General features: G+C 45.8%; 1 protein-coding gene across 4 annotated transcripts in view; it reads left to right on the forward strand.

Moving 5' to 3' along the window:
• Positions 1-24,243, forward strand: part of rad17 (RAD17 checkpoint clamp loader component) — a 35,330-nt gene extending 11,087 nt beyond the window's left edge. For all 4 annotated transcript variants that reach the window (XM_005733637.2, XM_005733633.2, XM_005733634.2 and 1 more), the window contains 14 exons: positions 8,126-8,197; positions 8,450-8,585; positions 9,425-9,561; positions 10,788-10,840; positions 12,093-12,218; positions 13,223-13,292; positions 13,369-13,489; positions 13,573-13,749; positions 16,601-16,704; positions 16,784-16,930; positions 20,408-20,536; positions 21,619-21,739; positions 22,879-22,936; positions 23,472-24,243. In XM_005733637.2, the coding sequence (XP_005733694.1) occupies positions 8,126-8,197; positions 8,450-8,585; positions 9,425-9,561; positions 10,788-10,840; positions 12,093-12,218; positions 13,223-13,292; positions 13,369-13,489; positions 13,573-13,749; positions 16,601-16,704; positions 16,784-16,930; positions 20,408-20,536; positions 21,619-21,739; positions 22,879-22,936; positions 23,472-23,664 (1,644 nt within the window). In that variant the 3' untranslated portion in view covers positions 23,665-24,243. The remainder of the gene's footprint in view (positions 1-8,125; positions 8,198-8,449; positions 8,586-9,424; positions 9,562-10,787; positions 10,841-12,092; positions 12,219-13,222; positions 13,293-13,368; positions 13,490-13,572; positions 13,750-16,600; positions 16,705-16,783; positions 16,931-20,407; positions 20,537-21,618; positions 21,740-22,878; positions 22,937-23,471) is intronic.
• The last annotated feature ends 3,113 nt before the right edge of the window (positions 24,244-27,356 follow it).

A 27,356-nucleotide genomic window follows, 5' to 3' on the forward strand; every position in this document is an offset into this window, starting at 1 on the left:
GGTCCGTGGCGCAAAAAAGGTTGGGGACCGCTGCTCTATGACATCTGGCGTAAAAGTACCACAACATTTCAGAAGAGTATCATTTGCTGCCTCAGGACCTGAAGACTTGCCGTAGTAAAAGGAACCATGAATTATTCCGTCTACCAATACTTTGTGAAGGAGAATCTCCGGCTTAAGCTCACTTGGGTTCTGCAGCAGGACAATGATCCAAACACAGCAGCAGGTCCACCTCTGAATGGCTTAAGAAGCACAAAATGAAGACTTGGTTTTAATAAACCAAATTGGTTTATTCCCTCAGAATTCCCAATCCATAATTTTCCTCCCTTTTCTAGCATTATGATAATTGGGATGATACCTATGCCCTGTTCACTGTTCTTCCTTTGTGTCTCTCCTTCTCACCCTCTGTCGTCTCTCGGGTTCTCCCTGGGAGGAGGCGGGTCTGGCTGGAGGCTCAGCGGGGTGGATATTTTTGGGGTCAGATGAGGTCGCCGCCACTTTGTACTCAGCCATACTATGGCTCACAGACCTTGCTATCATCATGCTGTTGTCACTTCCCACCACCTTTTTCTACATGAGCTCCTTTCACCCTTTGGATTTGAGTCCATTCCCCGACCTCCCCCAGGGGGCGCCCCTGCAGTCATCCAGAGCTCTGACTACAGGAGGAGGACTCTGGCTGGTGCTCTTGGACCCGTCACTGCAGGTTGATATTTTGGTGGTTTCCTAAAAAAGCTGACACATTAGAGTGAATGCCTTTAATTTGATGTAATGAATGGCTTTTGGTCCCGGTTCATTGCCTCCTTTGTGTATTATTGGACAAAATCCATATGGGAGGTTAGAGGCACAGCTTTCACCCTCCCAGGTCTCTCCCCCTCCCCCTGTCTTTGGTCCGGCGCAGGAAGGGAGGTTGAAGGGGGAAGGAGAGAAGTGAGAGGATGGGATGTCGGTAAAGAAGGACTTAGAAGGACTTATGTGCAGCAGTTGTGGAGCCGGAGGGATCCGGAAGGAGTCCAGGTCTCCTGTAGCTGTCTGTTTGCTATTTACAGGAACAATAGGAGAAATCATACGGAGAGGGGGAATATCTCTCACCTCACTGAATTGCAGTGTCGGTAAGGGATGGTCTCCCAGAGGAGTGGATTGTGAGTTCCGGCTGGGGGGAAGAAGAGAGGTGGAAGGAGCTCCGCCTACCCCCAAACCCAGTTCCCTCCCTTCACTCAGGTCCAAGCTCTGGCTTCACTTTTCCTGGTAATTTGTATTTCAATGTTTCAATGTTGCACAGTTTGTTCTATTTGGTTTTATTAAAGATGGAAATTCCTCCCCCCTTTCTAGATTTCCCCCTGCCGTCCCTTCCCCAAGAGACTCTGCAGAAGACAGCGGCGAGGGATCAGAAATACGTGAGGATTCGACATTTTCTGTAATCTGGCTGCCTCCAGCGTAGATTGAGCTAATCTGGCTTTATAGCGCTTTGTCATCCAACTTTCTGCCACTCAAAAAGCTGCGTCATCCAACATCAGCTTTCAGTTACTGCCTCTGTAAGTTCCTCCATGGGGGATAATATGATGTAATGTATGCTTTATTAATTCCCATAGGGAAACTACTCCTCTGCATTTTACCCATTCACTCAGTGAAGCAGTGGGCAGCCACCAATCCAGCACCCGGGGAGCTGTGTGTTGGGACGGTGCCTTGCTCTGGGGTACCTCAGGGTAGCCATTCAGTGGATTCAAACACCCGACCTTCCGATCATGGGGCAACCACTCTACCTGCTGAGCTATCCGAGTCCTCTGTGGGGGAAGAGGGTTTAATGAACGCCGTGAGTTTTATTATTTGTTTCACCATCCAGACACCAAGGAATTTAAGTTTCAAGAGAGACATGGGACACTATGTCACTGAGAGAACACCTCACCTATTCACCTTGTTGACATAAAATGAAAAGAGTGTAATGCCCTAACATTTACTTAAAAATATTTCTACTGACTTTGTCATTCTTCTCTCATACAAAAGTAAATGTAGTATGTAAATATGTTTTAACCAAGCACTGAGCCATTAACCTACGACCTCAGGAACAACTCAGTGTGTTTGCATGCATGTAGACAAGGTCAAAACAGCCTATTGATATTCAAACCAAGGGTAAGAATGGGAAAGAAAAGTCACTTCAAGGACTCCGAGTATTGCATGATTGTTCAGATGTGCTGGCATTTCCCCCATAACCACCCTGAGGATGTGTGAAAATATTCTCTGTGGGAAAATATCTTGTCGGTGTGGATGTTTCTAGCAGGAGATCTCAAACTGGTTCTTTGAACATTTAGTATTCAGATGGCATCTCATGTCTTGTCTGGGGAATGTTTCCAGCTCCTTGTTGAATCTGACCTTCAAAGAATTAAGACAGCTCTGAAGAAAAAAGGGGTCCAGGCCTGTTTTCTTACTGGTCACAGAAGGATCCTGTGCCAAACTCTAATTTCATGTTGTTGTCAGTTGTCCTTTGAAAGGAGAAAGCTTCAGTGTGCTATCCTCGCTCACAAAGTTCAGTTGTTCAGTTTGATGTTTTTGTTTTAATTAAAAAGGTTAATGAAACTCACCTTGTCTGTATTATTATATGCTCAGGTGAGTCCTGCAAAGGTTGATTGTATGTATCAATGTATAAAATCAAATAAGAGGGGCAGAAAAGTTCTCATCACAGTGTTATTTTGTATTTCATATAAAAAGACAGTTGAATAGTAGAATATTCATTATACACAAATGACTTCAGCAGTGTAAAATACCTGGATAACAAGATGCAGTTACTCCATAATATGGCCTGTGTCCTGAAAAGTGCAGCTTACACTGTAAGATTTGGAAATATTGTTTGGTTTTCCTTAAATTACCATGAAATTACTACTTAACATTATTTACACCATAGAATGACTTACACTGCAATTTGTGTCTCCTTCTCTGTAAAATGCCTGAATACAAGGCTAACTGAGCTCCCTCCTTTCCTATTAGTGGACGACCTTCTACTCCCTGAGCTACAGCCATCCTGCTGTTGTCCTTCTAGTCTCTCTGTTGTTCATTTCATTAACACAGAAGCAGCTGAAACCGATTTAACGACCCTTGCTGCTACTTAATGGACCAGATCAATATCCCAGAAGTTAAATTGACTTTTTCTTCTTTTTATCTGTCAGCCAATGGAAGTTTCTATTTATGTCTTAAACGTTTATTGCTGTCTATTTTAATAAACAAGTGTTCAACAAATAAATAAATTTACCGTGATCAGCCACTATGTGGAAAACAGTAGGCGGTACACATTTATTCTGTAGGATCACACAGGGAACCCGGGGCTGATTTCATGCCAAAGGGGCTTTTATGATCTTTTGTTTACCTGGACGGAGACATGCTGTGCTGTCAGTGTCCCCTCAGCAGCACAATAGTGCAACACAAATGTTTTGTGAGACAGTCTTGCTCTCATGAGGAGGCTCCTATAAACTGCTGCTTAGAAAAAGCTTTAGTTATGCCTCTGAGAGATATTTGCTTTATCAGCTTAAAGACTGATAAGTCGACACCTACTATTATATGCATGTGGATGATCCAGCCTACACTTTGTTTTTAAGTTGTCTGGATAAATCTCGATTGGACAGAACAGGGATCTGTTTTTGTTCATCAGGTCGGCTCATCTACACTGTGGCCTAAAATATTAGGTAATGAATTGCCCAACATAATAATTTAAATAAGGGTGAATAGTGTTGTCAGTTTCTTAGCAACACACACGCGCGCACCTGCGTCATTTCCTATATAAAGGGTCAGCGCGTTCAGTTCAGCGCGCCACTCTGCGCGCTGAGTTTGCTGGGGGAACTGATCGAGCTGCAGGGAATCAAATGTTGGAATGAGGTGCAGTTAGATTGTGTATATTGATAAGGAGAGCTTTCCGTGGACGGCGGTGGAGCTGGCGCTGTGCATGGAATAAAACACGCGGGGACATATTGCTTTGTTCAGAGCCAGATGAATACGGGCATCGGCTGTGGAAATGTTTTGTTTCGAGGTGACACATCGTGTGCGTAGCACTTGCTGAAACTGTCTGATGCGCGTTTCAAGTTTTACTTTTAAGAGTGCCGACTTGAGGTGAATTTGATCATATTCACGGTCAAACCTCGTATCTGTATGACGCTCTGTTATGTTGTAGGATGAGCGCTGACCTCGAGAGCGTTTCGCTCAACACGTCGTTGAACTCGATCGTCTTGGGCGGCCGTGCGCTCTCGACTAACGTCCGAAGGCTGCACAAAGCTCTCAATATTCTGCTCAATGACCGGGAGAGAGAGCAGTTCATCCACTGTCTCAATGTTTACCACGCCAAGCGCAACGTCTTCGACTTGGTTCAAACTCTTAAAGTGATTCTCAACACGCCAGACAAACGGCACCTCTTGCCCATGTTGCGCCTGGTCATCCCGAGGTCCGACCAGCTGCTGTTCGATCAGTACACGTCCGAGGGGCTCTATCTGAAGTCGGACCTCATCCCCAGCAACGGCATCGCCGAGGACTTTGCGGGTGAGGTAGATTCAGCTGCCAGTTCCATCCCTGAGCAGGTCCTGTCGTCGTCGGGCTGCCCGGACGGTTTAAGCGCAGCTGCTGAACTCGCTGCGTGCGTGGTCCCACCGTTCTACGTGGGCCCCTTTGGAGATACGCGCAAAGTGACCCTCACGCGCTCCAGGAGCCACGAGGGTCTGGGCTTCAGCGTTCGAGGTGGTTCAGAGCACGGCGTAGGCATCTATGTGTCCCTAGTGGAGCCAGGCTCATCGGCTGAGAGAGAAGGACTGAGAGTCGGGGACCAGATAGTGGCCGCTAATGACATCCTGTTTGACAATGTCACTCACATAGAGGCGGTGAAGGTAGGACTTCACGCAAACGCTGGCGTTTATGAGTGCGACTGTTGTGGTGTGTGCACTGCAGGTTTTGTGCAGATTCAAACCGTGTATGCTGTAGGCAGAGAAAGCACACATTACTAAGGAGGCACTGGGCCATGCACGGCTGTCCTAAAAACACACTCGTTGTTTCACTGCTGCTTTCTGTGCCAGCCCTCGGGTCCAATGCTAAACTACCTTTAACTTTTTATTATTATTTATTTTTTAATCTTCTACACCACTTGGCTGCAGGCTGGGAACCAACATGAACTAGAATGTAAAGTAGACCGGCTGAAGTTCTTATTTCATGATCCATACAGCAGGAATCCTTGATGATGGTAATTCTGAGGGAACACTACACTGCATGTGGAGATAACGTGCTTCACCACACAATTATCTAAAATTAGATACAGTACTAACAACACTTTGTGTGATCATTCACTGAAGCCTGATCAGGCAGGCTGACAGATTTAACCCCATTACCAAAGAATACAGCAAAAGATATTAGCTATAGATTTTGATTTCAATTTGCACAGATTTTTTTTATTAAACTAGTATGCAGTTTAGTAAAGCTTTTTAGTTTAGATCTTTTTTTAATTCAAAATATCTAAAAATATTTCTCACATCTAGTTTAGTTCAGTTTTAGATCATTTTAGCTTCAGATGGATATACCTCAGGCTTAGACCTACAAAACTGTTCGGGGTAAAAACCTTTTGGGTTAGGGTTGCTATTGTTCCCACGTAATGCAGTCAATAGTAAAAAAAATGTTATGAGCTTCTTCTTTTTTTATCAATTTTAAAAACACTTTAGCAGCCATTGGATTTTTTTGCAATCAGCTGGTTTATAATAAACAAATCTCCATGGCAGTTTTGCATAAGCAAAGTTTCTATAATAAATGCAGACAAACAAGCACCTTATTAGTTTTTTCTGTGCATGGCATTAGAACAAGTCAGGATGAAATAAGAGCAAAATGTAGCATAGAATGCGCTGGCTCATCTCTGACATCTCGAGTTGTTTCCGTCTGTTTGACATTGGACTCTTTTGATTACACCATCTCGGTTGCAGTCACTTATTCTGTAATGGGTTAACTGCTGGTCCAACTGACCCCAGTTTGACCAGCTACTACTCCTATGGATGTGGATGAAAATAATTTGTATGCTATTGAAAACTAACTTAGTGGAAAGATGGACACAAATTACACCCAGTCCCAAGTGCAAACTTTACAGCAAAAACATATTAAATAAATCTTTGCAGCACTTAAAATCCATTGTACCTTTTAAAACTGTAGTTGCCAGATTCTAAGATTTTGGTTCTTGCTTCACGCAGCAGAAACACATTGTGGAAGATGAAAAGATGTAGGAGGAAAGTTACTTAAGCTGAATGAACAAATATGGACTGTTAATGGACTGTTTAATTATTCTGCATACATGTTTTATGCGCTGATGATGATGAATGATTTTATGACCTTGCAAGTTTGAATTGCACTCTACTTTCAGATATCTTCTAAAAGAAACGACTCTTTTGTGTGGAGGTAAAATGGCTCAGGCCTTGGGTAACATGTTGTTTAACAGAAAAAAGGACACTTTTACCTGCCTGTGCAAGGGTTAGTGAATCATTTCAGCAAGGGCTGAACAGCTCAGAAGCAACGTGACCGTATACCTGGCTCACACTGGCAGAGTGTAAAAATGATTCTAAAAGGTTAATTTTGGATTATTGCAAAATACAAATATACATACCAATCAGAAATTGTCAGTAGGTGTCGTTTGAAATGTGATTTTCTTTTTTCTGTATTAGTGTGTCCTCAAATATCAGGCTTCATAGGACGGCTTGAATTTTCATAAATTACAGATACTTATTCAGCTGTATTAATTTCATGTTGGAGTTTTTAGTTTTTGAGATACTTATGTTCAAACATAGCTTCAGAGTTTAAAACGTGAGAATAACATGCTGGAATTCGGTCCATTTAAAAACACGCCTCTTGCAAACTATTTGAAATATGAAGCTAAAATTTCACAAATCGGTATGTATGGCCAAATTAAGGACATAATAATTTTATCTTGGAGTTTTCTGAATTGTTAACTAAGACTACGTTCACACTGCAGGCGAAAGACTTTTCTGACCCTCTGTGACCCATCTATCCCATCATGGTGTGACAGTGTGAACGGCACAAATCCGATATTTTCAAATCAGACCTGGGTCACTTTGGTATGTGGTGCTGAATACGATACAAATCTGCGACTGCTGTTTGATGGTCACGTCGCATTAAATCCTTCTTTTACGTCACTGACACAAGACAGACGCCAACTATCAGCGCCGGAGAAGACATCGCGAACGCTTCCTGTCCATCCGGTGAAACTGTTGGGAAGACAACGTTGGAGAAACGTGAACATTTTATTTGTACTGTATAATCTGCAGATTCTGACAGAAATCTATCCTTTGAAGCAGCGCTGCTCTAAAACAGCAGTAAGGATCATTATTAGACCAAATGTAGATAACTTTATAACTTAAAGCAAAAATTGGGAAACGTAAAGTCCGAAGTCTTTATATTAAGGCCATCAGTCACCCAACACTGTTGCTCTGGGTCTAAACAGAGCGCGTTGTGTGTGACGTCTTCTTTTGCGCTGCTTTGCGCGTTCACACTAGAGCGCGTTTGCTGTCGCATTTTATTTGTAGTGTGAAGAAGCAGACAGAAAAATCGGATTTGATCAAAAAATCTGAATTGAGCATCAAGACCTGCAGAGTGAACGTAGCCTCAGTTTTTGTTCCATCTGCCAGCGAGCAGCTGTCCATGAGCTCAGTGATGTCTGAGGAGGTCTCCCACAGCTCTGTCATCTCACAGAGCATGCTGTGACATTGCCAGGTGTGCCTGCAGGGGCCATTACAAACTAGCCTGTCACATCATTTTTCAACTTTGACTTTGGGGTGTCTGTAGACTGATCTTGACTTTAATTCCTGACACGTTACACAGTCAGTGTAGATCTACAGGACGATTTCTCTCCATTGAGATCTGATGCTTTCAATGTGTTCCTTTCATGTTTTGAACAGTATGTTTGTAGGTTTGGCCAATCAGCACTTGGGAGAAGTTCATTTGAAGTTTAAAGGCCTCGTGAGACTAAATCTGTCTTAATGTTTATTATCAGCTGTTGCAGGTTTGATTGTGTTTGTGTGGAAGATGAACGATCCCGTCCTGTGTTTGTGACGAGGTATTAGCGCTGACTGTGTACTGAGCGGTTTATGCTACGGTGTGTCCATCTGTGTAGGCTGAACTAGCTGTCCACAAGAAGAAGATGGAGGAAGTTGAGAAGTGGATCAGAGTTCACACCAACACAAAGGTAACTACGCTCTGCATTCGTACACTGAGTGAAGTAATCACGTTCAAGCAGTTCATGCTCTGATTTTTCTTTGAGTAACAGAGATAATAATGCTTCATCCTCCCTGACAAAAAGAAAATGAGTGATTGCTGGTGGAAAACTTCCCCTGCGTGGACACGTGGCTCAGCCACAGCCGGAGTTCTGATCATTTTAGGCCCTGTTGTCTGAGGAGGCTGTAAAGTCGGAGACTCAGTTTGAGCCTTTCATCTACAGAGTGGTATTTTGCTGCTGACGGGGCCGTCGGGCTGTGGAAAGACGGCCACAGTCCGTGTGCTGTCCCTGGAGATGGGCCTCAGGGTTCAGGAATGGAGTAGTCCCACAAACCTAGAAGCATACAGCAGCAGTCATGGTGAGGAAACATCTGTCTGTCCTCCTCACACGTGTCAGCATGAAGAGGTTACCTGTAGAAATTCAGTGTGATGACTAAACCTCACCTGTGCTTACTAATGCTAATTCATTTAACAGGTATAAACTAAGTCAGATCATCTCTGGATAGTAACCAGTTTCTGTCTGGACTGGAACAACGAAGAAAGTGTGTTTGGTGTGTTATTGCTGTGAAAGCCTGTTTATTGGCCCTTACATGGGGCCTCGTTTGTTAGGAAAATACATCTGTGGCTTCCAATGTTGTATTTGCCAAATCTTCCATCGTCCAGTCCAATAAACTGCACTAAACAAAAGTCAGTAGCAGGATAAGCTGGTTGGAAACTCCATGTGTGCGTTTGTGCTTAACCCACAAACGCGTGTTGCTTATGACACCACCGGCACCGTTTAAAGCGACATAAACAGGCTTTCCAGCTGTGCCAGATTTATACAAGAAGCATCACAACAACAAAGTAACTGACCAGAGACAAAGCTCCTCGTTTCCTTACTTGTGCTAAATTAGGACATTTTGGCAAATGTGAGATGTTCCAGATGGAGAGCGAAGTTTATCTTGCTCTGCATGTGTGTTTTATCTGCACTGAGCAAACCGCTGCTCATCAGGAAGTCTATACATGTTAACCAGCTAGCACATCATACCAAAAGTCTAGCATGCAGAGTCTGTTCTCATATGTGCAGGTGAGCTGGAGGGTGTGGGCACAGTGACAGTGTTGTTCTTGTAGCCGTCCCAGTACTAACAGAAGACCACGTGCCTACACTGTAGCATACAGACTTCTGCTTCTCGTCTCTGATGCTCTAAACTTTTTCTAGAGTGGCGAACGAACGGCTTCTCCTCCAGCTCTCAGTCGTCACAGTTCCAGGATTTCCTCCTCAGAGCCAACAAATACAACTGCCTGAAGATGGCAGGTGATGGAGGAGTCGCGCACAACAAGCTCATCCTGGTGGAGGTATGACACACAGACTACTCCAGTGTTTCACTGCTGTTCATTTCAATACGACTGTACAGCTGTGGGAAGATATTATGGTCTGTATTTCAGTTTGACTGTTGCTTCATTTCCTCATAGCTCAGGGCTGGAAGGCAGTGTTAGAAATCCCTCGTTATTCATGGTGATGTCGAAGGCATCTGTTCTTTCAGTGCGTGGAACTCATTTAACGAAACTCCTCTGGTGTGAAAACAGCGCTGCGATTCATCGTCTCGTGTTATGCTCTGGGATTTGTTTTGTGCTGTCACACAGTTCACTGCTGTCGTTTTTCACTGGCAGTTTGCAGTGGTCACTAACACATCGAGGAGCTCGTTCCTAAATGTGGGTGTGCGTCTATAACACGGCTCAGCCATGAAAACAGAAAACTGTACAGTGCAGCTAACTGGTCCCAGTACAGACACCGACACCACAAAGCTCGTCTACCACCTAACCACGAGGCGTGTGAAAGAGTAAGGACAGAAGTTACTAATGAGAAAGAGCCGTCGGACGCTCACCGTCAACACCAGACTCCCCGCGGTGCACCACAAAGACTCTCAGAGACACGAGCAGCAACACAAACACTCGAGTCGCATCGTTTATTTAGTGTTTGAGGACGTGTGCAGTGTAAGACACGTCTGACACGTGGACGAGTCAAACAGCAGAGCCCTGTGTGAGCTCAGTGCTGCACTTCAGCAGAGACGGAGACGCCACAGTGGATGTCTGCAGACTCGTGGAGCCCACATGGGCTCAGCCACTGAATGAAAGGTCCCATAGACACCACAGTGCTGCATGTTATCCCTGGTGATCTGTGCCATGTTGTTTTCATTTTTAATGTTGTGGCTTTGGTGGCTTCAGGGGTTGGGAAGCTCATCTTGTGATGGGAAGGTCGCCGGTTCGATCCCCAGCTCTGTCTGTCTCGGTCGTTGTGTCCTTGGGCAAGACACTTCACCTACTGGTGTTGCCAGAGGGGCCGATGGCACGATATGGCAGCCTCGCCTCTGTCAGTCTGCCCCAGGGCAGCTGTGGCTACACCTGTAGCTGCCTCCACCAGTGTGTGAGAGTGAATGTAAAGCGCTCTGAGGGTCTCGAACGGCGCTATATAAATGCAATCATTATTATTATTATTATTAACTGTGGCATATAAACTATATAGTGGTGTAACGCAGTTTTGTTTAACATGCGTACACTTATACTCTCGTGTGCCTCTTCAGGATCTGCCAAACCAGTTCTACAGGCAGCCCGGAGCCCTGCACGAGATCCTGAGGTAAGACCTGATCCCAGGACTTCACATGTTTTACATCATCAAACACATTTTCATGTTAGACGGAGGCATCAACAAATAAATACAACCTGCAGTTTGTAAATGATTTTATTTATTAGGGGTAAAAACTATCCACACACATTACACACGCTGTAGAGGAAGTAATCGCCCCACTGGTTAAATCATGGATCAACTGTGATTAACAACATTAAGATGAAAGTTCAGCTTCAACATGGAGGTGTGATTACTGACAGACCCGATGAATCATAAGTGCACTGAAGTAGGTCGTGGTGGTGCCACAGTGAGAAGAACCTGCTGGAAAACAAAGCCGTCGATGTTCATCACTCTAGAAAAGGTTACAAAGCCACTGCTGAGGCTTTTTGAACTCAGGTGAACCAGGATGGGAGCCAGTGCTGAACCTACCAGGGGCCATCTGTGCTGCCAACATGAATCCAGGGCATCGTGTAAACGGCACAGTGACCTCCTCTGTACTTCTGCATCAGCACTCTCGCATCAAAGATCACATCTGTAGAGCAGCGTGTTCAGGGTCCAGTCTTTATCTCCCTGTAGTCACTGCAGCTCTGCACGTCACCTTTGGTATTTCCTCTGCTGCCTAAAATCTCTTCCTTTGAGTATAGACAACATCGAGGTGCCCCTCATATCATGGACTTATTTTCTCAGGAGAGGATGTGACACTAGTGTATTGCAGTGTGTACTTGTGCTTTGGATGGAGGGCTTGTACAGAGAGGACAGCCCCTGGTGGTTCCTCTGTGCTACTGACCACGCTGTCAGACGCACATATTGTGGTCTGTCTGTCAGGTGATCAACAACCCAGGACACGAGCGAGGCATCCACCTGCATCGCTGTCAGCTTTTCACCCATGAGGGCTGGCCTGATGGTATTAAATACTCTGGAAAAGTCCAAAATCACGTCCTCGTCGTGCCAAGCTGACAGAAAGCGTCTTTTTATCATACCTGCAGTTTTTCACAGTTCATTTGTTTTCACACAGCAAACAAGAACCTGTTTCTGTCCTTTTAATGATTTCTTTGAAGTGTTGAAGGTAGGATTACAGAGTAAATACTTAGTTACACCAGTACCAGCATTCCTAGTTTACATTTAGGACCAGGTTGGCCTGATTGAAGCCTTGCTGCATGCAGTGGTCTGTACACTGACTGCACTGTAAGGTTTATAATGTTTGTGTCACCAAAGCAGTGCTGTGTGGTTCCTGCTCTCAGATTCTGTCCTTGTCTTTCAGGCGTTTCGTGAGGACCAGTCAGTGCCCCCTGGTGTTCATAGTGTCAGACAGCCTGAGTGGAGACGGCAGTTCACGCTTTCTTTTTCCCAAAGACATCCAGGAGGAGCTGGGCATTAGCAGCATCAGGTTCTGGAAACTGTGAACGTGATTTGATAACCAGCCGTTACACACACACTTCATCCTAGGCATCTTCAGATCTTGGTTTCACTGCGTCCGTAGTTGCAAACCTTGTGTAGTCAGAGCTCGATTTATTAAATAAGCAGCTAATTATGCATTCAGACCCTGAAATGAACCGTGGGAGGATGAACATGTGGATGCACAGTGCAAAGAAATCAGACCACACGTCTCAGCGACATCTGCGCGCCCATTGCAGCAGGAAAAGATGGGGCGGGAGGCACCTATAGGCATCCCAGGGAGGGGCAGCGGTTATTTCCGGGCCCCAGACCCAGCTACAGCTACGCACACAAAGGCCATTTGCTCAGTTACTCAGTCACTCACACTTAACCCCCCCACCCACTGATGACCCAAGTCTTTGGCCCATCTGCACACTGTGTCCCAACACCAGTCGTCCACTCAGTTACAACAGACACACAGTAAAGGGACAAGACAGACTGGTCTGGATCTGGGACAAACTGCACCAAGCAGCAGCTGCTCGCTCACCTGGAGGCCCCACCCAGTGGGTCTGTGGACACCCACGAGCCCCCCAAGCGCAGACCAGACATCCCAGTGTGGGCGAAGCAGCCAGGAAGGCGCAGACCTTTACATGCTTACTGGCAGTCTGACTCTGGAGGCATCTACGTACCAATATGAGGTCACATTAAGGCACCACCTAGTGGCAACATTAAATATGCTTACAGTTGTATGTATGTATAATCATGCATAAAGTTACACACGAGTTTTGATTTTGTGCATCTGAAAGGCCAGAGAGCTGTTTGTGTTCCTCTCGCTGTATAACAGCGTTTACATGTTTGTTATGATTCCATTTCACACCGACTTCATCATCATCTTCATCATCATCATCAACTTTTATTCGCCACATGCAGTGAAATTAACGTGTGCGTGTGTGTGTGCGTGCGCGTGCGTGCGTGTGCGTGCGTGTGTGTGTGTGTGTGTGTGTGTGTGTGTTCCAGCTTTAATCCAGTGGCTCCAACTGCAATGATGAAGGTTCTCACTTGCATTGCAACCCAGGAGGCAGCAAAGGTGAGACTCTGTTCACATTCATTTGTGTGCGTCTGTGTTTGTTGTCTGCATTGTATTTGTGTGCTGTTCTAAGCAGAGCTGTAGAAGCATGTGCGTCCCAGACCAGACGCTGTTGGAAACACTGTGTTCAGGAAGCTCGGGAGATATTCGCAGTGCCATCAACAGCCTCCAGTTCTCCTGTTTGCCCACTGATAGCTGTAAGTGTACAAATACATGTTAAATGATCTATAAATGACTTTTGATCCTAATGATTCAGTTTATTCTCACTAAAACTTTTCAGGCACGTCACTGGAAACAGGTTTATGGAGGACAAAGAAGGACAGGTCACTGTGCAGAGCTGGTTCCACAACAAGTCAAAGGAAGAAGAAGTCCAAACAGGAAGAGGCGCTCGCCATTGGAGGGAAGGATGCCTCTCTCTTCCTGTTCAGAGCACTGGGAAAGATCCTGCACTGCAAACGTTAGTCACTCCCACTTTCAGCTTCCTCTCAGCTGCTTTTGTCATCTCTGCAGTGGCAACAGTAAAATGTCTGATCTTTGTCAAAACGTACATTTATCCAAGTGAACAAACTCTGCTAATAAACACCCACTGTTTTCTTTATGTCTTTAACTCACTGACTCTCCCACTGAGCAGGGTGGAGCAGGGTGGAGCAGCTGCTGGGAGTCACATTTTCAGTTAAGGGTCATTAAGAGGCCCTGCTGTATAATTTTAGGTAGATGGTAGGTGAGTGGGTGTGAGCCAATCCTCAGTCACAACAACATTTACAGGAACATTAAAATCATTGAATCAAACCCTGAGGAGATGATGAGGTCCCAGCTATCACTAAACAAACTATTACATAATGTGATTTATTACAGAGTTATAACAAAACAATAGATACAAAGAGTAGTAATTATAAATATCCCCGTATGTTACAGATTAAATGTATACGTCAGACTGCACCATATTTCCTCTGTAGCACATGCAGAGATAGTAAAGGGTGGGAGGTACTGTCCAGCTCTTCCTTATCTGACACCACCTTAACAAGCTCCAGCTCCATGCCCACAGTGTTACTGGCCTTGTGGATCAGTTTGAGTGTGTTGGGAGTCACGGCCCTCGACCTGTGGACTTGCCTGAGTCTTCTCATTTGTCTCTAAACATGGCCGTGAGTGAAAGTGACAGGTGTGGAAGGGGTGTCAGGGCTTTGGCTGTGGTGTGGCTGTGGACTGCAGGCTGACTACAGTAACTCGGTGTTGAATCTGTTGAACACATTCGACCTCCTGGCTCTGTGCTCACGCTGTCAGCTCCTCTGCTGTCCTGTGGGACGGCATGTGCACTACAGTAAAACGCATGCTGAATGACCTGCTCATGTTCTGTTCTGTGTTTAATATAATTGGTCTGTGACTAACTTTAGTGAACAGTAGGGGTTGAGAACGCAGCCCTGCAGGGATCCAGTGCTGAGTGACTTGACTGGACCAACTTTGGGGGAGGGCTGGGGTTGTGTGGGAGGGGTGGTCTCAAACCAGGGAAAGAAGCAGGTGAGCTCCTCTGCTGCTGTCGGGGGTTGGGGGGCACTGGGCTTGGAAGGTGGAGAGGGCCTGGATGCCTGTGAGACCTGGTGGGGGTTGTCCGTGAAGAAGCCCTCTGTCCTCCCCCTGCAGGCCTCCTCGGCCCGTTTGATGCCCCCTCCTCAGGTTGGCTCTGGCTGTGCCGTGCAGAGAGCCGTCCCTCTGAGCAGAGCCTGGACTTTTCTCATCATCCAGGTTTTTGGTTTGGGAAAACCTGGATAGTGTTGGTCACTGTCACATTGTCTCCAGGTCCAGCTGTCCGAAGATGAAGCAGTCCTGAGGAGAGCATCATCTGGACATGTTTTAATGAACCAGAGGGTGGAGGGGCCCCTGAGGGTGGTGTAGGCAGGGATGAGGAGCAGCGAGAGGCCTGAGGTTACTGTACACATGGTCCAGTGTCCTGGCCCCTCTTGGTAGGACAGTTAACATGTTGGTGGAGTTTAGGGCCGAACATTATTAAAGACCTCAGCAGCAATCTGGACACCTGCTGGGTGCTCTCTCAGCTGTCTGCTGATGAGAAGTTGGAGGTGGCTGAGTGATGAGCTAACATTAGCATTGGAGGGGATGTAAACTATGGTTACTATGGCTACCATTAGTCCCCGACTGTCTCAAAGGTAGATAAATAGGCCTGAATGGACCTCTATGTCTGCAGCCCTGGAGTACATAAGCCCCCACCCCTTCCCTTTGTTTCGGTGCTGGTGGTGTACGGTCCGGACCGTAGCTCCACTGAGGCATTGAGGCTTAGCAGGTGGAGCCAGGACACTGTCGGACAGAACAGTTGGAGTAAATCTTGGATTGTAGCTCATCCGTTGTTTCCTCGGCGTCACTCGCTGTTCCCCGATGACTGAAAGTGATCCGTGCGTCACACAAAGACACAACACGCCATGAAACCATAGAAACAGAAGCTGCGCAGCAGTAAGGAGCGCTGTGACGCTCGTACAGCCGTACCAACTTGAATAGGTAAAGATAAATGAAAGCAATGATCAGACTTTGAGCAGTCTGGCAGGAGTAGAGTTTAATATGCACACTGATGATTTACAGGGAGACGTGATTGAATTTGACTCTAAAAATATATTTTGTATTAGAAGCGGTCTAACATCAGGAGGTATCAGTGCTCACACACACCTGTGGGATGGCTTTGAATCGTTTTAACATTTTATTTGAAGAAGTTGATGAAGTCATTGAGTTTAAAGGAGAGCTTGGCTCATCAGTGCTGAAGACAAACCTGAGGTTGTCCTCGCATCAGTGATGAGTAGTACCAGGTCCTGCCACCTCTTTATTGTCATTGTTCATTTACAGTGAGATTGTAGGTGCTCCACCGACTCTTCTGGAATCAAATCTAAATGACAGACAGCAGGAATAAATATCAAACAGGAGAAACTGTACAATCGAGAGGGAGGCACACATTAATGTTAAATGTAAGAAAAAATGCAGAACATTATGTTTAGAGGAGAAGAGACTCGACACAGTGAAACCAGGACCTGATTCTAGCTGTGAAACACAGGATGTAACACAGAGCATCGTCTCACTGGCTGCTTGTGACTTCAGTCACTCTGCGCTGACTTTGCTTAATAAATCACATGAATCTAAATCTGCTCGGTCAGTTTGAAACCTTTTAATAATGAAGAAGAAGAACCGTGTTTTTCTCTGGTGTTCTGTGTAGTTAGGGGAGCATGCTTGCTGTCAGTCCAGCTGCTGTTTCACCTCTTTATCTTCTGAGCATGTGGATACTAAAGCTGCTGCACTGTGATTGTCATTGACAGGAGAGAAACATGAAGGTGCTGACGGAGCGGAGGGTGGTTGTGGGCGTGGTCTACCGTCCCACCTGCTGCATCATCACAGAGCAGCCTTGCTAGTGGACCCTGAGGTGCTGATCAGCTGTTGTATTGATTTATCTTTACTTACAGGAGCATAAACGGTCTTTGGTCTTCTCTTTCTCCTGTCAGCTGGTTGTTGAGCGTTCTCACATGTCCGGAGAGTTCTTCAGCCTGTACCTTCACCAGAACTACTTGGACTTCTTCTGCGAGGTGGAGGATGTGGAAAGAGCCAGCGAGTATCTGTCTGATGCCGACCTTCTCACTGCTGATTGGACGGTCAGTCCTAACATCACTCTCACTTCTGCAGTTGTTATTTCATATCATTGTAACATGTCAATGTGAGGAACCAGCAGCCCGATGCAGGAGCTCAGTCCCTGATCCTTGGAGTCCCGGCAGTGGGCAGTACAGAGATCAGAACCCGGAGATGTGCTCATCTCTGTGCTGAGTGTTTAGACTCTAACACTTCAAAAGGGAACTAAATGAATGAACAACATGGTGCCGGTGAGGATGCTGGCTGTTAGTTGGCGTCCTCCTCATTTCTGCATTTTTCGTATGTTTTTAACATGATTTTTTTTTAATGTTTTGGAAACGTGATGCACTGATCACCTACGACAGAGAGACTCTTACACAGCCCACAGCATTCACTATCTGGGACCACACCAGCAGACTGGAATGGAGGCTTGTCTCGGCTACGTGATTGGAAAAGAGCCTGATAGCTGATGAACAGACGGCATTCTTCTAGCTAAAGTCCAAACTTTGGAAAACAAGCTGTCTTTATTTGCACGGAGACATGGCTTACTTCACTGGCCTTGGCTGTTGTTGCTGCGGGCATCTCCGCTCACTGCGAGGAGAGGAAGGTGTCGGGACGCTGGGAGGAGGTGGCGTGTGCACTCTCACTGAGCGATGGTGTTTGGGTGTACGGTTTGATCTTGGACACTTGATCGGAGAGTTTACAGCTGTGTTCTGTACTGCTGTTTATATCCCCTCCCACGCCGACGCAACGCTGCCACGTGACGAGCTGTATGATGTCATCGACCAGCAGGAAGCACTACACCCTAAAGGGGCTTCCACTGTGACGGGCGGCTTCAACAAAGCCAAACTAAAGAAAGTTCTGCCAATGTTCTCCCAGCATGTAGACGCTTCGTCGCTCAGCCACAACATCCTGACCAGCCTTCGGCGAATCAGGAAGCTCCGGGCCAGATAACATGGTGCTTTCAAAGCACGCACTCATGAACTGGCAGCTGTCTTCAGACATGTCACTGCTTTTGTCTTTAGTCCCCTCATTTGATGGACCACCATCATCCCCAAGAAACCTAATGTGAGTTTAAAAAAGGAGAACACTAAGGTCGATTAGCTCAGAACTGTGTTTTATATCTTCTCTTTGAACAAGATAGAAATTTAGGAGTCACATGGCCTTACAAACCCAGCAGTGAGATCTTAAGAGATCCAGCCTGCGGCTCTTCAATGTGGTGTCACAGGGTCCCCAGGAAAAAAACTGTAAATGTAAAATAATAAAATAAATATTCTTCTGCTGCACAGTGATGGCAGGTTTGTAATAAGGCAGATCGCACTAACATAATATGCTGTTAGTTGATTATTTACCTGCCGCATTAACGGGAGAGACGTGCAAACGTTACCGCTGCTGCCGGGTTGAGATTCACGAGTCCAGAATTAAAAACACGACATTCATTTAAGGTCATCGTGTGTTTTGTGAGCAAATGCTTTTGATATTCGTAGTGTTTCCTCCCTTAAATGAAATATCTACTTTGCAAGTATTGCAAGTTGTCCTGTTGTCAGCCGTTCTCATAAAGTATAACCAAACTTTTGAGCGTTTGAGCCGCCGTGTTTCCTGCCAGGTAAATGACGCTCCGCAACGCGGTGACGTCATTCGGGGCGACTGGAATCGATAAGGGAATCGTTTGCAAAAATGGCAAACGATCCCAAGGAACTGAAACAGTGGGAACCGGTTCTCAACAAGAACCGGGTTTCGACACCCATCCCTAGTCCTGAGGTGCTTTGAGCGTATAGTGAAAGCTCACATCTTCACTCTCTGCTACACTCAGTCCTTTGCCTACAGGACAAACAGATCAGTCGCTCCACACACGGCCCTCTCCCACCTGGACCATAGGAGCACACATGCTGTTTATTAGCTGCAGCTCTGCTTTCAGTACTATAATTTCATCCAGGCTCAGCATCAAACTTTGGAATCTGCACATCAGTGACTCCTTATCCACCTGGATCCTGGACTTCCTGACAGACAGATCACGGATCAGCAGCGTCACATCTTCTCCTACCAGAAGCTTCTTGTTGACTTATGGCTAAACTGACAAGCAGCCGGTCCAGGTGGAGATGAGTGCTTACAGAGCAGAGGTGAGTGCTGCTCAACGTCAGCAAGACCAAGGAGCTCATTGTGGACCACAGAAAACTGCAGGGTGGAGGGGACACCCCCATTTACACTGAGGGGACAGAGGTGGAGAGAGTCGGATGGTTCCTGGGGATTAACATCAGTGAGGATCTGACCTTCTCACATCACGTGGATGCAGTCACAAAAACAGTGAAACAGCAGCTGTTGTTTCTGCATCGGCTGAGATTTAGCATGGACTCTGTCGATGCACCAGCAAAGTATTCTGTCTGGCTGTAGCTGACCTGCTGTGGCACCTGAAACGCTCTGGACCACCAAGCTCTATGGAGGGTGGTCAGATCAGTGCTGTATATCACCAGGTCTGAGCTACCAGCATCCAGGACCTCTGCAGGCAGCGCTGTGGGAGGAAGACCCAGTGGATCCTGTTTGATCCCAGCCACCCAAACCATCCACGCTCCTGTCAGGCAGGAGCTACAGCAGAATCCACAGCAGCAGATTCGGGGACCGTTTCTACCCACAAGCCACCAGGCTCGGGCAGCGGTTTGATCCGTCTGTCGTCTCTGCTGGAGTTTAACTGTGAACATCTTGGGTCCAATAATCTGGACTGTTCATATTACAGAAAACCAAGGGAAGAACCCGTATCGCCTCTTCACCTAAAGGCCGGATCGACTCGGCACGGTTCACCACATTCTTCAGGGTTTTCCATTAGGCCACAGTACCTGGCCCCAGGTCTTTTTTTTTTTTTTTTTTTTTTTTTAGTACCTGAGCAGGCACTAAAATGTGACATCATCAGACTGCATGCCACTGATTGGCTGGTCAGTAGCATCAGTTGACGAGTCATGAGAACTGCCCGAGTTAGAATTTTCCCCCGAGTGCGACGAAACCCACAGACTGAGCAGCAGGTGTATCCGTGATTCAACGTCCACCTTTTTGGTAGCGCTCGTCTTCCATATTAATTCCACTGCAGGATGCTTGGACACGTTGCTATGACGACAACCTGAACGTCGGCGGAGTGCGACTCTGACTGCAGAAAGATAAAGGCTGTAAAGAAGCCTCAGCCGGTTAAACTGTGTGAAATACAACACACAGTTACAAGTAAGTTACTTCAGAGAGATAAACATGCCAAGGAGCAAACGCTGGTCCTCAGATCCCTCCTTTGTTCTCACATGTTGTTTTAAAACACCAAGAGGATGATGGTGAAAAGCACACAACCAACAGGCGAGGTCACAATGCCCTAACCCTCAGTGCGGCGGGATCACACCTGCTCGCAGGTCCAAGAGTGGAAACTTCTGTTTTTGCTGCTACAGCAGAGCTGGAAGTGGCCTGTAGTGTACTGCTGCGTGTGCTGTATCTGTGTCTCCTGTATGAATGGCCGTCTGTACTGTTTCCAGAATCGCAGCGTTTTGGGGGATTATGGGTCTTCAGTGGCCACGAGAGGCCTCCTTCACTCCAACTCTCAGCTGGCGTCTGTTGGCTTCAGAGCCCTGCACAAACCCAGCTGGCTGCTCGTCAACAGGAAGGTGAGTGACTGAGATCAGATGTCACAGCATCAGTGGAGCTCAGCTGTTAAACATTTAGCGTTACTTTATTATCTGTGACATTTCAAATGAGCAGCATGAATTTACACTGGACTGTCTTCATGAAATGGATTCTGTAGTTATCAGTAACTGGTTCAACATCTGCTTCCAAACTTCACTCATCAGCTTCTTTTTGTGCTCTGACTTTTCTCTTTTGTGCTATTTAAACTATTCAGCTTGTGTCAGTAAAATCTGACCGTATTTTCATGGAGGTTCATGACGCGGCTCTAAATGCTTCTACGTGTTTTCAGCTACAGGCACCATTCAAAGTTGATACCAGTGTTCCAGTTTCATGCTTCATCGTCAGCTTCAGTCAGAGACACACTGAGTGTAGGAGGGATGATAGAGTTCATCCTTCCTCTTCATCTGCTGCTGAGCCCATATTTTGCAGCCATAATTTTACCCACGATTCATAGAGCCACACTTCTTCTTTCAAATGGCTCGTCTCTCCAAACTAACAAATGTAAACATTTTGATGAAAGTGGATCCAAGCACGGCGTCGCCCTCGTTCTTTTTCTCTTCACGCTGCCGTGGCAACGGTGGTGCCAAAAGGGCCAGCGCCTGGATGCACTCATCAGAGATGTCACGTTTCCTTTTTCAAGAACACCGACAAATTCCACCACCTTACCTCGCGTCTGGACGATGGTGCTGAAAGCCCTCTGTGGCTGCTCTGGTGAGGTGGAGACGTGATGGAGCCCAGCTCCTCCCAAAGCTCACTGCCATCAGTTGAGCAGAGTTTGTGGTCCCTCAGATCTGTCAGTCCATGTACACTTTGCAGTTGGACAGTTTCACCAAACACTCGCTCCCTTACAGCCCTGCAGTGGCTCTCTCTGAAACAGCCTCGCAGCCACACACGGCTTCAGTCCCCTGTGAAGTTTGGAGCGTCATAGTGATGTTTCTTATTTGGATCATTGCTCCTGTACAATAAGAGTGTATTTTTCAGGGGATGCAGTTTGATGCAAATCATTCCAAACTGCACATAGTGACCAGTGATGGTGTGCTAACTCTGCTGTTGTCCCTGGCAGCACTGGGAGAACTGTGTGGCTGCCCAGTCCTTGTTCCGGAGCTTTTGCCTGACTCCGCTCAGCCTGCAGACTGAGCTGCTTCCATACTTGGCCAAACTCACCAACCCTATGAGGAACCAAGGTAAGGCCCACGGGTACACGGGGGGTACTTTCAGGGAAAACCTGTTTTATTAAGGAGTGGAGTTTGCAGACAGATGTTTGTTTGTGCCACAGCACCTCATTAGAAGTGTGACTGCAGCATCACTCGGAGGATCCAAACAGCACTGACAGCGCTCCAGTTGTTCCACTTTAAAAAAAAAACAAAAAACTTTCTCTTTATTGATTGTCATCTTATTTTACATACAGAACTAAAGAGGGCAAGGGAAACCAACACAGTCACATATTCCAAAATACACAACGCCTTGTTTTACTTACATACTACATATTACACAGGTGCACGTTCCATTCAAACAAATTCGCAGCTGTCCCTCTGCATCACAGAGGTATCAGTTTCTAGTCTCTTGACGTATAACGATCCCATCGTTCCCAAAGTCTCTCTCCTTTCTCCTTCTGTAGCTGCAGTGAGAGGGTAATCAGCCTATGCATGCATGCATGCGCTGTCAGCATTTTCCAGATGCACTGCAGTGTAGCAGTGACACATGTAGTGACACAGCGTTAGTCAAGCCTGTTTTCACTGGAAACTTTCAGTATAACAGTTTAACAGTACCTGAAGGAACTTCACAGTATTGTTACCTGAGCACGCTGACAGTGAACAAACATCCTTCCTGGGATGTTGTTCGATCTTTTTAACCAGCTGCTTAAAGCCCTCCATTGCATCCATGTCACTGCTCAGTTCCAGTCACAGAGAGGTGCAGCAGTGATGCTCAGCTGGGCTGCTTGTAGTTTTTGCCTTAGAGCAAAGCAGGTTTGTTGTTTCCACCTGTCACTGTTAGCTGTGAGCTCATCAGTGCAGGCTCACTGCTGAGCACCTTTAATACATCACGTCACCGTATCCATCACTCGGTATGATTTATTTAATTGTTTTTGTGACTCGTGTGAAAATGATTCCTGATGTTGTCACAGAGTGACACAGACAGCACAGCTGTGTGGCCTCCTTACAGAGCTCAGAGCCGAGCATCATTACTGTGAGAATCACATGTTGAGTCAATGGTAGCTGTTGCAGTGAACTGAGGCATCACTCACATACCTGATGTAATGTTAGTGATGTTGATGTGCTGAGCACAGCTGTGGACTCATGTCTGTGCTGCTCTGTTCCTACAGACCAAATAACATTTATCCAGGATGTGGGGCAGATGTCACTGAGGAGATTCTCCAGCAGGTACCACACTCTGTCGTTTACTGTCAAACAGCACAGGATGTCTTTATTGTCACTACACAGTTGCAGGTAGAACAGGAGTGATCGGACTGAGGGTTGGATGGCTGTTTTCTTTCACCAGCTGTTTGGTCCTTGTTGCTGTTCTTTAGTTTCCTGGAACATGTCAGTAGGTTGGACGTGGTGCGCTTGTTTTATCAGCTCTGTTTGTGTGGCTCCAGCAGGCTGAGGTCATCATAACTGTGATCAGACCGAAGAACAAATGTTTCTGTTGTTTTAACAAAGTAATGATGTCTTCTGACAGAACGGTAATAATGCCAACAGAACTTTGTGTTCTACTGCAGCTGCTGCAGTGTTCATATTTGCTATTGTTACAAATGTACATGTTTTAAGAGTTTTCTTCTTTTGTCTCTTTAAAGTTCTAGTTGTGCTCCTGTTACCGTGGATACTGTAACACATCATAGTGGTGTCCCGTGTCAGTGACCTCACGTTTTAACCTGATCTTTGACCTCTGATCTTTGGTTTGCTCTTGTGTGTCCAGATTAAAACCAGAGGCTCTGACAGACAAAGAATCAGGCGAGCTGGAAATAGACAGTGAGGTGGAGGAGAAGGAGGAGGTGAAAGAGGCAGGTGGTGCTGAGGAGGGTCTGCCAGCCAGCCAACCCCAGCCCACCTTAAATCAAGTCCTCCTAGAGGACGAAGACCTGACCATAGAGGAATACATCAGTGACTGAGCCCTCTGTGCTGTATCCACTGATGCGTTTGTGTTCTAGAGGAAGTTCTCTGCTTTGTGAATAAGTTGTTGAAGTTGGTACTTTTCTAAGTCACAAACCCACGGTGGCCCCCAGCGTGACTCCCAGCAGACCCAGCTCCTTCCACAGATGAGTGTTTCTGCCTCTGAGGTATCATCACCTGTCCGACAGAGCCTGCATGTCATCCTGTAGTTTTACACAGGCTGATAATCCTGAGGATCGTTCATCGTTACAATAATCTAGAAATCTCTCAAAGTGAAGCTAAATTATTTGGTTCTGTCAGTTAAACTTATTATTTATTGGTTTTGCTGAGTGACTGTTCAGGATCGATGACTGTTCCCCGTTACAGTCTGTTTAGTAAAGGATCAAGTGTATGAATAAATGTAAGAAATGAATGCAGTCTTATTGTTGGACACACCTTCTTCCAATATTTACTCAACAGTTTCTAGTGACGCTCTGCAACATGCTCCATCTGCTGATGGTGACTCACTAAACTCCTCCATCATAAAGTTGACTGCGTGAATGAAACAACCAGAGTGTGATAGCATTGAAAGCAAAGGTGGACTATTACAGAAACATCTACAGGTATAAAAACACAGCATCACAAACTGTGATCCTGAAACACACCTGTCAACAGAACCTGTTTCACCTGAGCACCACTGCCAGTCACACGGTGCTGTTAGCATCACACATGTGCCTTTACATCGATGTAGTTTCATGTCATGCTTATCGCAGCCTGAAGGATCCAGTGCTGAGAGCTACAGCTGATTACCTGTTGGTCTATTTGTTGTAGAGAAATGACCGAAGTGCTGCACTCTGATTTATTCAGGTTGTGTTGGACAGAACTAGGAGACGTCTTGATGCTCGATCATCCAGGTAAGAAAATCCAAAGGTTGATTCTGTTCATGTGGACGTTTCAGTGGGAGAAACGTTTCGTCATCATCAGGTGACTTCTTCCGTCTCAGCTGACTGCAGGTTTCCAACCTTAGAATCAGGACATGTGCACAGTGACTGAAACTAGCAGCACTGAATGAACACTGGGCCGGGAGGTCAGTTCCATACAGGGATGCTTCCCCACACTGAGGGCCCAATGGATTGGGCCATGGAAAGTCTTGGAAAAAGGTTTATGAAAACATGGATGACCTAACAGCGCCACACACAGGAGACTTAGGCTTTGTTTTTGTACAATGAGAGGAAGTGGAGCCAGGTCGTCATTGGAGTTTACTGGCTGATTCATCACAAGAAACGTCAGTTGCAACCACAGACTTCAAGCCAAAGGCTAGTCCTTGGCTAACTGATTTTACCAGAGCCGCTAGAAAAGAATGTAGAAGATGTGAAAGACGGTGGAAAAAAGATAGGCTGTGCGTCTCTATGGAAGCTCTTAAGACTAGCTGGAAAGTCTATCAGAGAGCAGTAAAGGCTGCCAAGCACTCCTATTTTTCCCAACTTATTGCTGCCAGCTCGCATAACCCTCGTGTTCTATATAACTCTATAATTTCTGTACTTAATCCGGAAGGCTATATTCTTTTGCACTCTTCTGCAGTTATGTGCAATAAGTTTCTTAATTATTTTGTGGAAAAGGTTGCTAGTTTGAGACCTCTGACTCTACCTATTGCTGACCCAGCCATGCATGGTTCTTGCTCAAGTCTGTTCTCTGCTTTTCTACCAATTGTTTTATCTGATTTAGAGAAACTTGTGTTGAATGCTAAACCGTGTGGCTCTCCAAATGTCACGGCGAGTGAGGTGAGCCGTGTGGAGGAAATGAAGGAGGATCCAAGTGCAGGCAGTCGTGAAGGTGTAAAGGTGGTTTATTGAACATGAAAGTAAATACAAACGGCAAATGGAGCTGGAACTAAACTATACTGGGAAACAACTAAACTACAGAGCACAAACCTGAATGAGAACGAGCAGAGGAGAATGACGATGGACAGCAGGGAGAGCACACGGATGTGACATGGTAGATACACAGATGACGCAGGGTGGAATACACAGACGGACCAGCAACAACAATGACTGAAGACATGACTTAAATACACAGAGAACCACAGGGGAATTACACACAGCTGGGAATAATCAACAAGACGAGACAAAGGTAAAACTGAACACACTCACATGAGACGCAGACCTTCACAATAAAACAGGAAACAAAACACACTTTACTAAGACACAGACTAGACAGAGACAGACTTGAAATGACACATGAAACTAAACCCACATCTTAAACCCAGATAAACAGAACATGGAACTCTAATAATAGACATAAACATTACCATAACACGACAAGAGAACAAGTAAACAATCCCTGATGCAAACTTAAATCAAAACACAATAAACTCAAAATACTGGGTCCAACGGACCCAGAACCGTGACACCAAATGACGTTGTTCCTCCCCGTTTTCTTAAAAAGGTATTTCCTATCATCGGACCACACATTCTGAACATTATTAATACTAGTCTTTTGTCTGGTCAAGTACCTAGGGAATTTAAGCAGTCATACATCCTTTACTTAAGAAACCGGGCTTAGACAGTTCAGTCATGTCAAATTTCAGACCCATCTCTAAGCTTCCCTTTCTTAGTAAGATTCTGGAAAGGATTGTTTATACTCAGTTGATGGACTACTTGAATGACTCTAAATTGTCAGAAATCTTTCAGTCCGGCTTTAAGCCATTCCACAGCACGGAGACCGCCCTCGTAAAAGTTATGAATGACATCCTGATAGCGACAGACCGTGGTAAATATGCAGTGCTGGTCTTGTTGGACATGACCGCTGCATTTGACACAGTGGATCACGATTTGCTGACCTCCCGCTTACAGCACAGTGTGGGAATTACTGGTTCGGCACTTTTGTGGTTAAAGTCCTATCTTTTAAATAGAACCTTTTGTGTTAAGTTGGGGTCGGCTTCATCCTCTGTGGCCCCTCTGCTTTGGGGTGTGCCACAGGGATCTATTCTTGGGCCGTTATTGTTTTCACTGTACCTCTTGCCTCTTGGCGCGATTTTCCGAAAGCATAAAGTGCCATTCCATCTACACGCAGATGACTGCCAGCTCTACTTACCTCTTAGTCATTCTGATAGTCTCCCAACTGGACCTCTGCTTGACTGCCTTACTGATGTCAAAGCATGGATGGCAAACAACTTTTTAAATTTTAATGATCGGAAGACTGAAGCAATTTTATTTGGCCCAAATCGTTCTTCTCATACTCTGGATGTTGATCTTGCAGCTTTGACTTCCCAACTAAAGAGTTCGATCACAAATCTCGGAGTTAAAATTGATTCTGCACTTCTGTACAATCAGCATTTTATCACCTCAGACGTTTATCGAAGGTTAAGCCCTTTCTTTCCAAGCGTGACTTGGAAAGCGTTATTCATGCCTTTATTACCTCACGTTTAGATTATTGTAATTCTCTTTTAACAGGGGTTGGGCAGGGCACTTGTCACGCCTGCAATTAGTGCAAAATGCTGCGGCACGATTTTTAACTGGTAGAAGAAAATTTGATCACATCACTCCGATTTTGGCCTCTTTACACTGGCTTCCAATTGAATTCAGGATCCGTTTTAAATCCTTTTATTGGCTTTTAAATCTCTAAATGGTCTGGCACCTGTTTATTTGTCTGACTTGTTGAAGCCCCACGTCCCCACTCGTTCCCTTCGGTCAGCTGAGCAGTTGCTGCTTTC

This window comes from Pundamilia nyererei, unplaced genomic scaffold (genome assembly GCF_000239375.1).
Source record: "Pundamilia nyererei isolate P.nyererei 1_Seehausen unplaced genomic scaffold, PunNye1.0 scaffold00053, whole genome shotgun sequence".
In the NCBI taxonomy this organism is placed as follows: Eukaryota; Metazoa; Chordata; class Actinopteri; order Cichliformes; family Cichlidae; genus Pundamilia; species Pundamilia nyererei.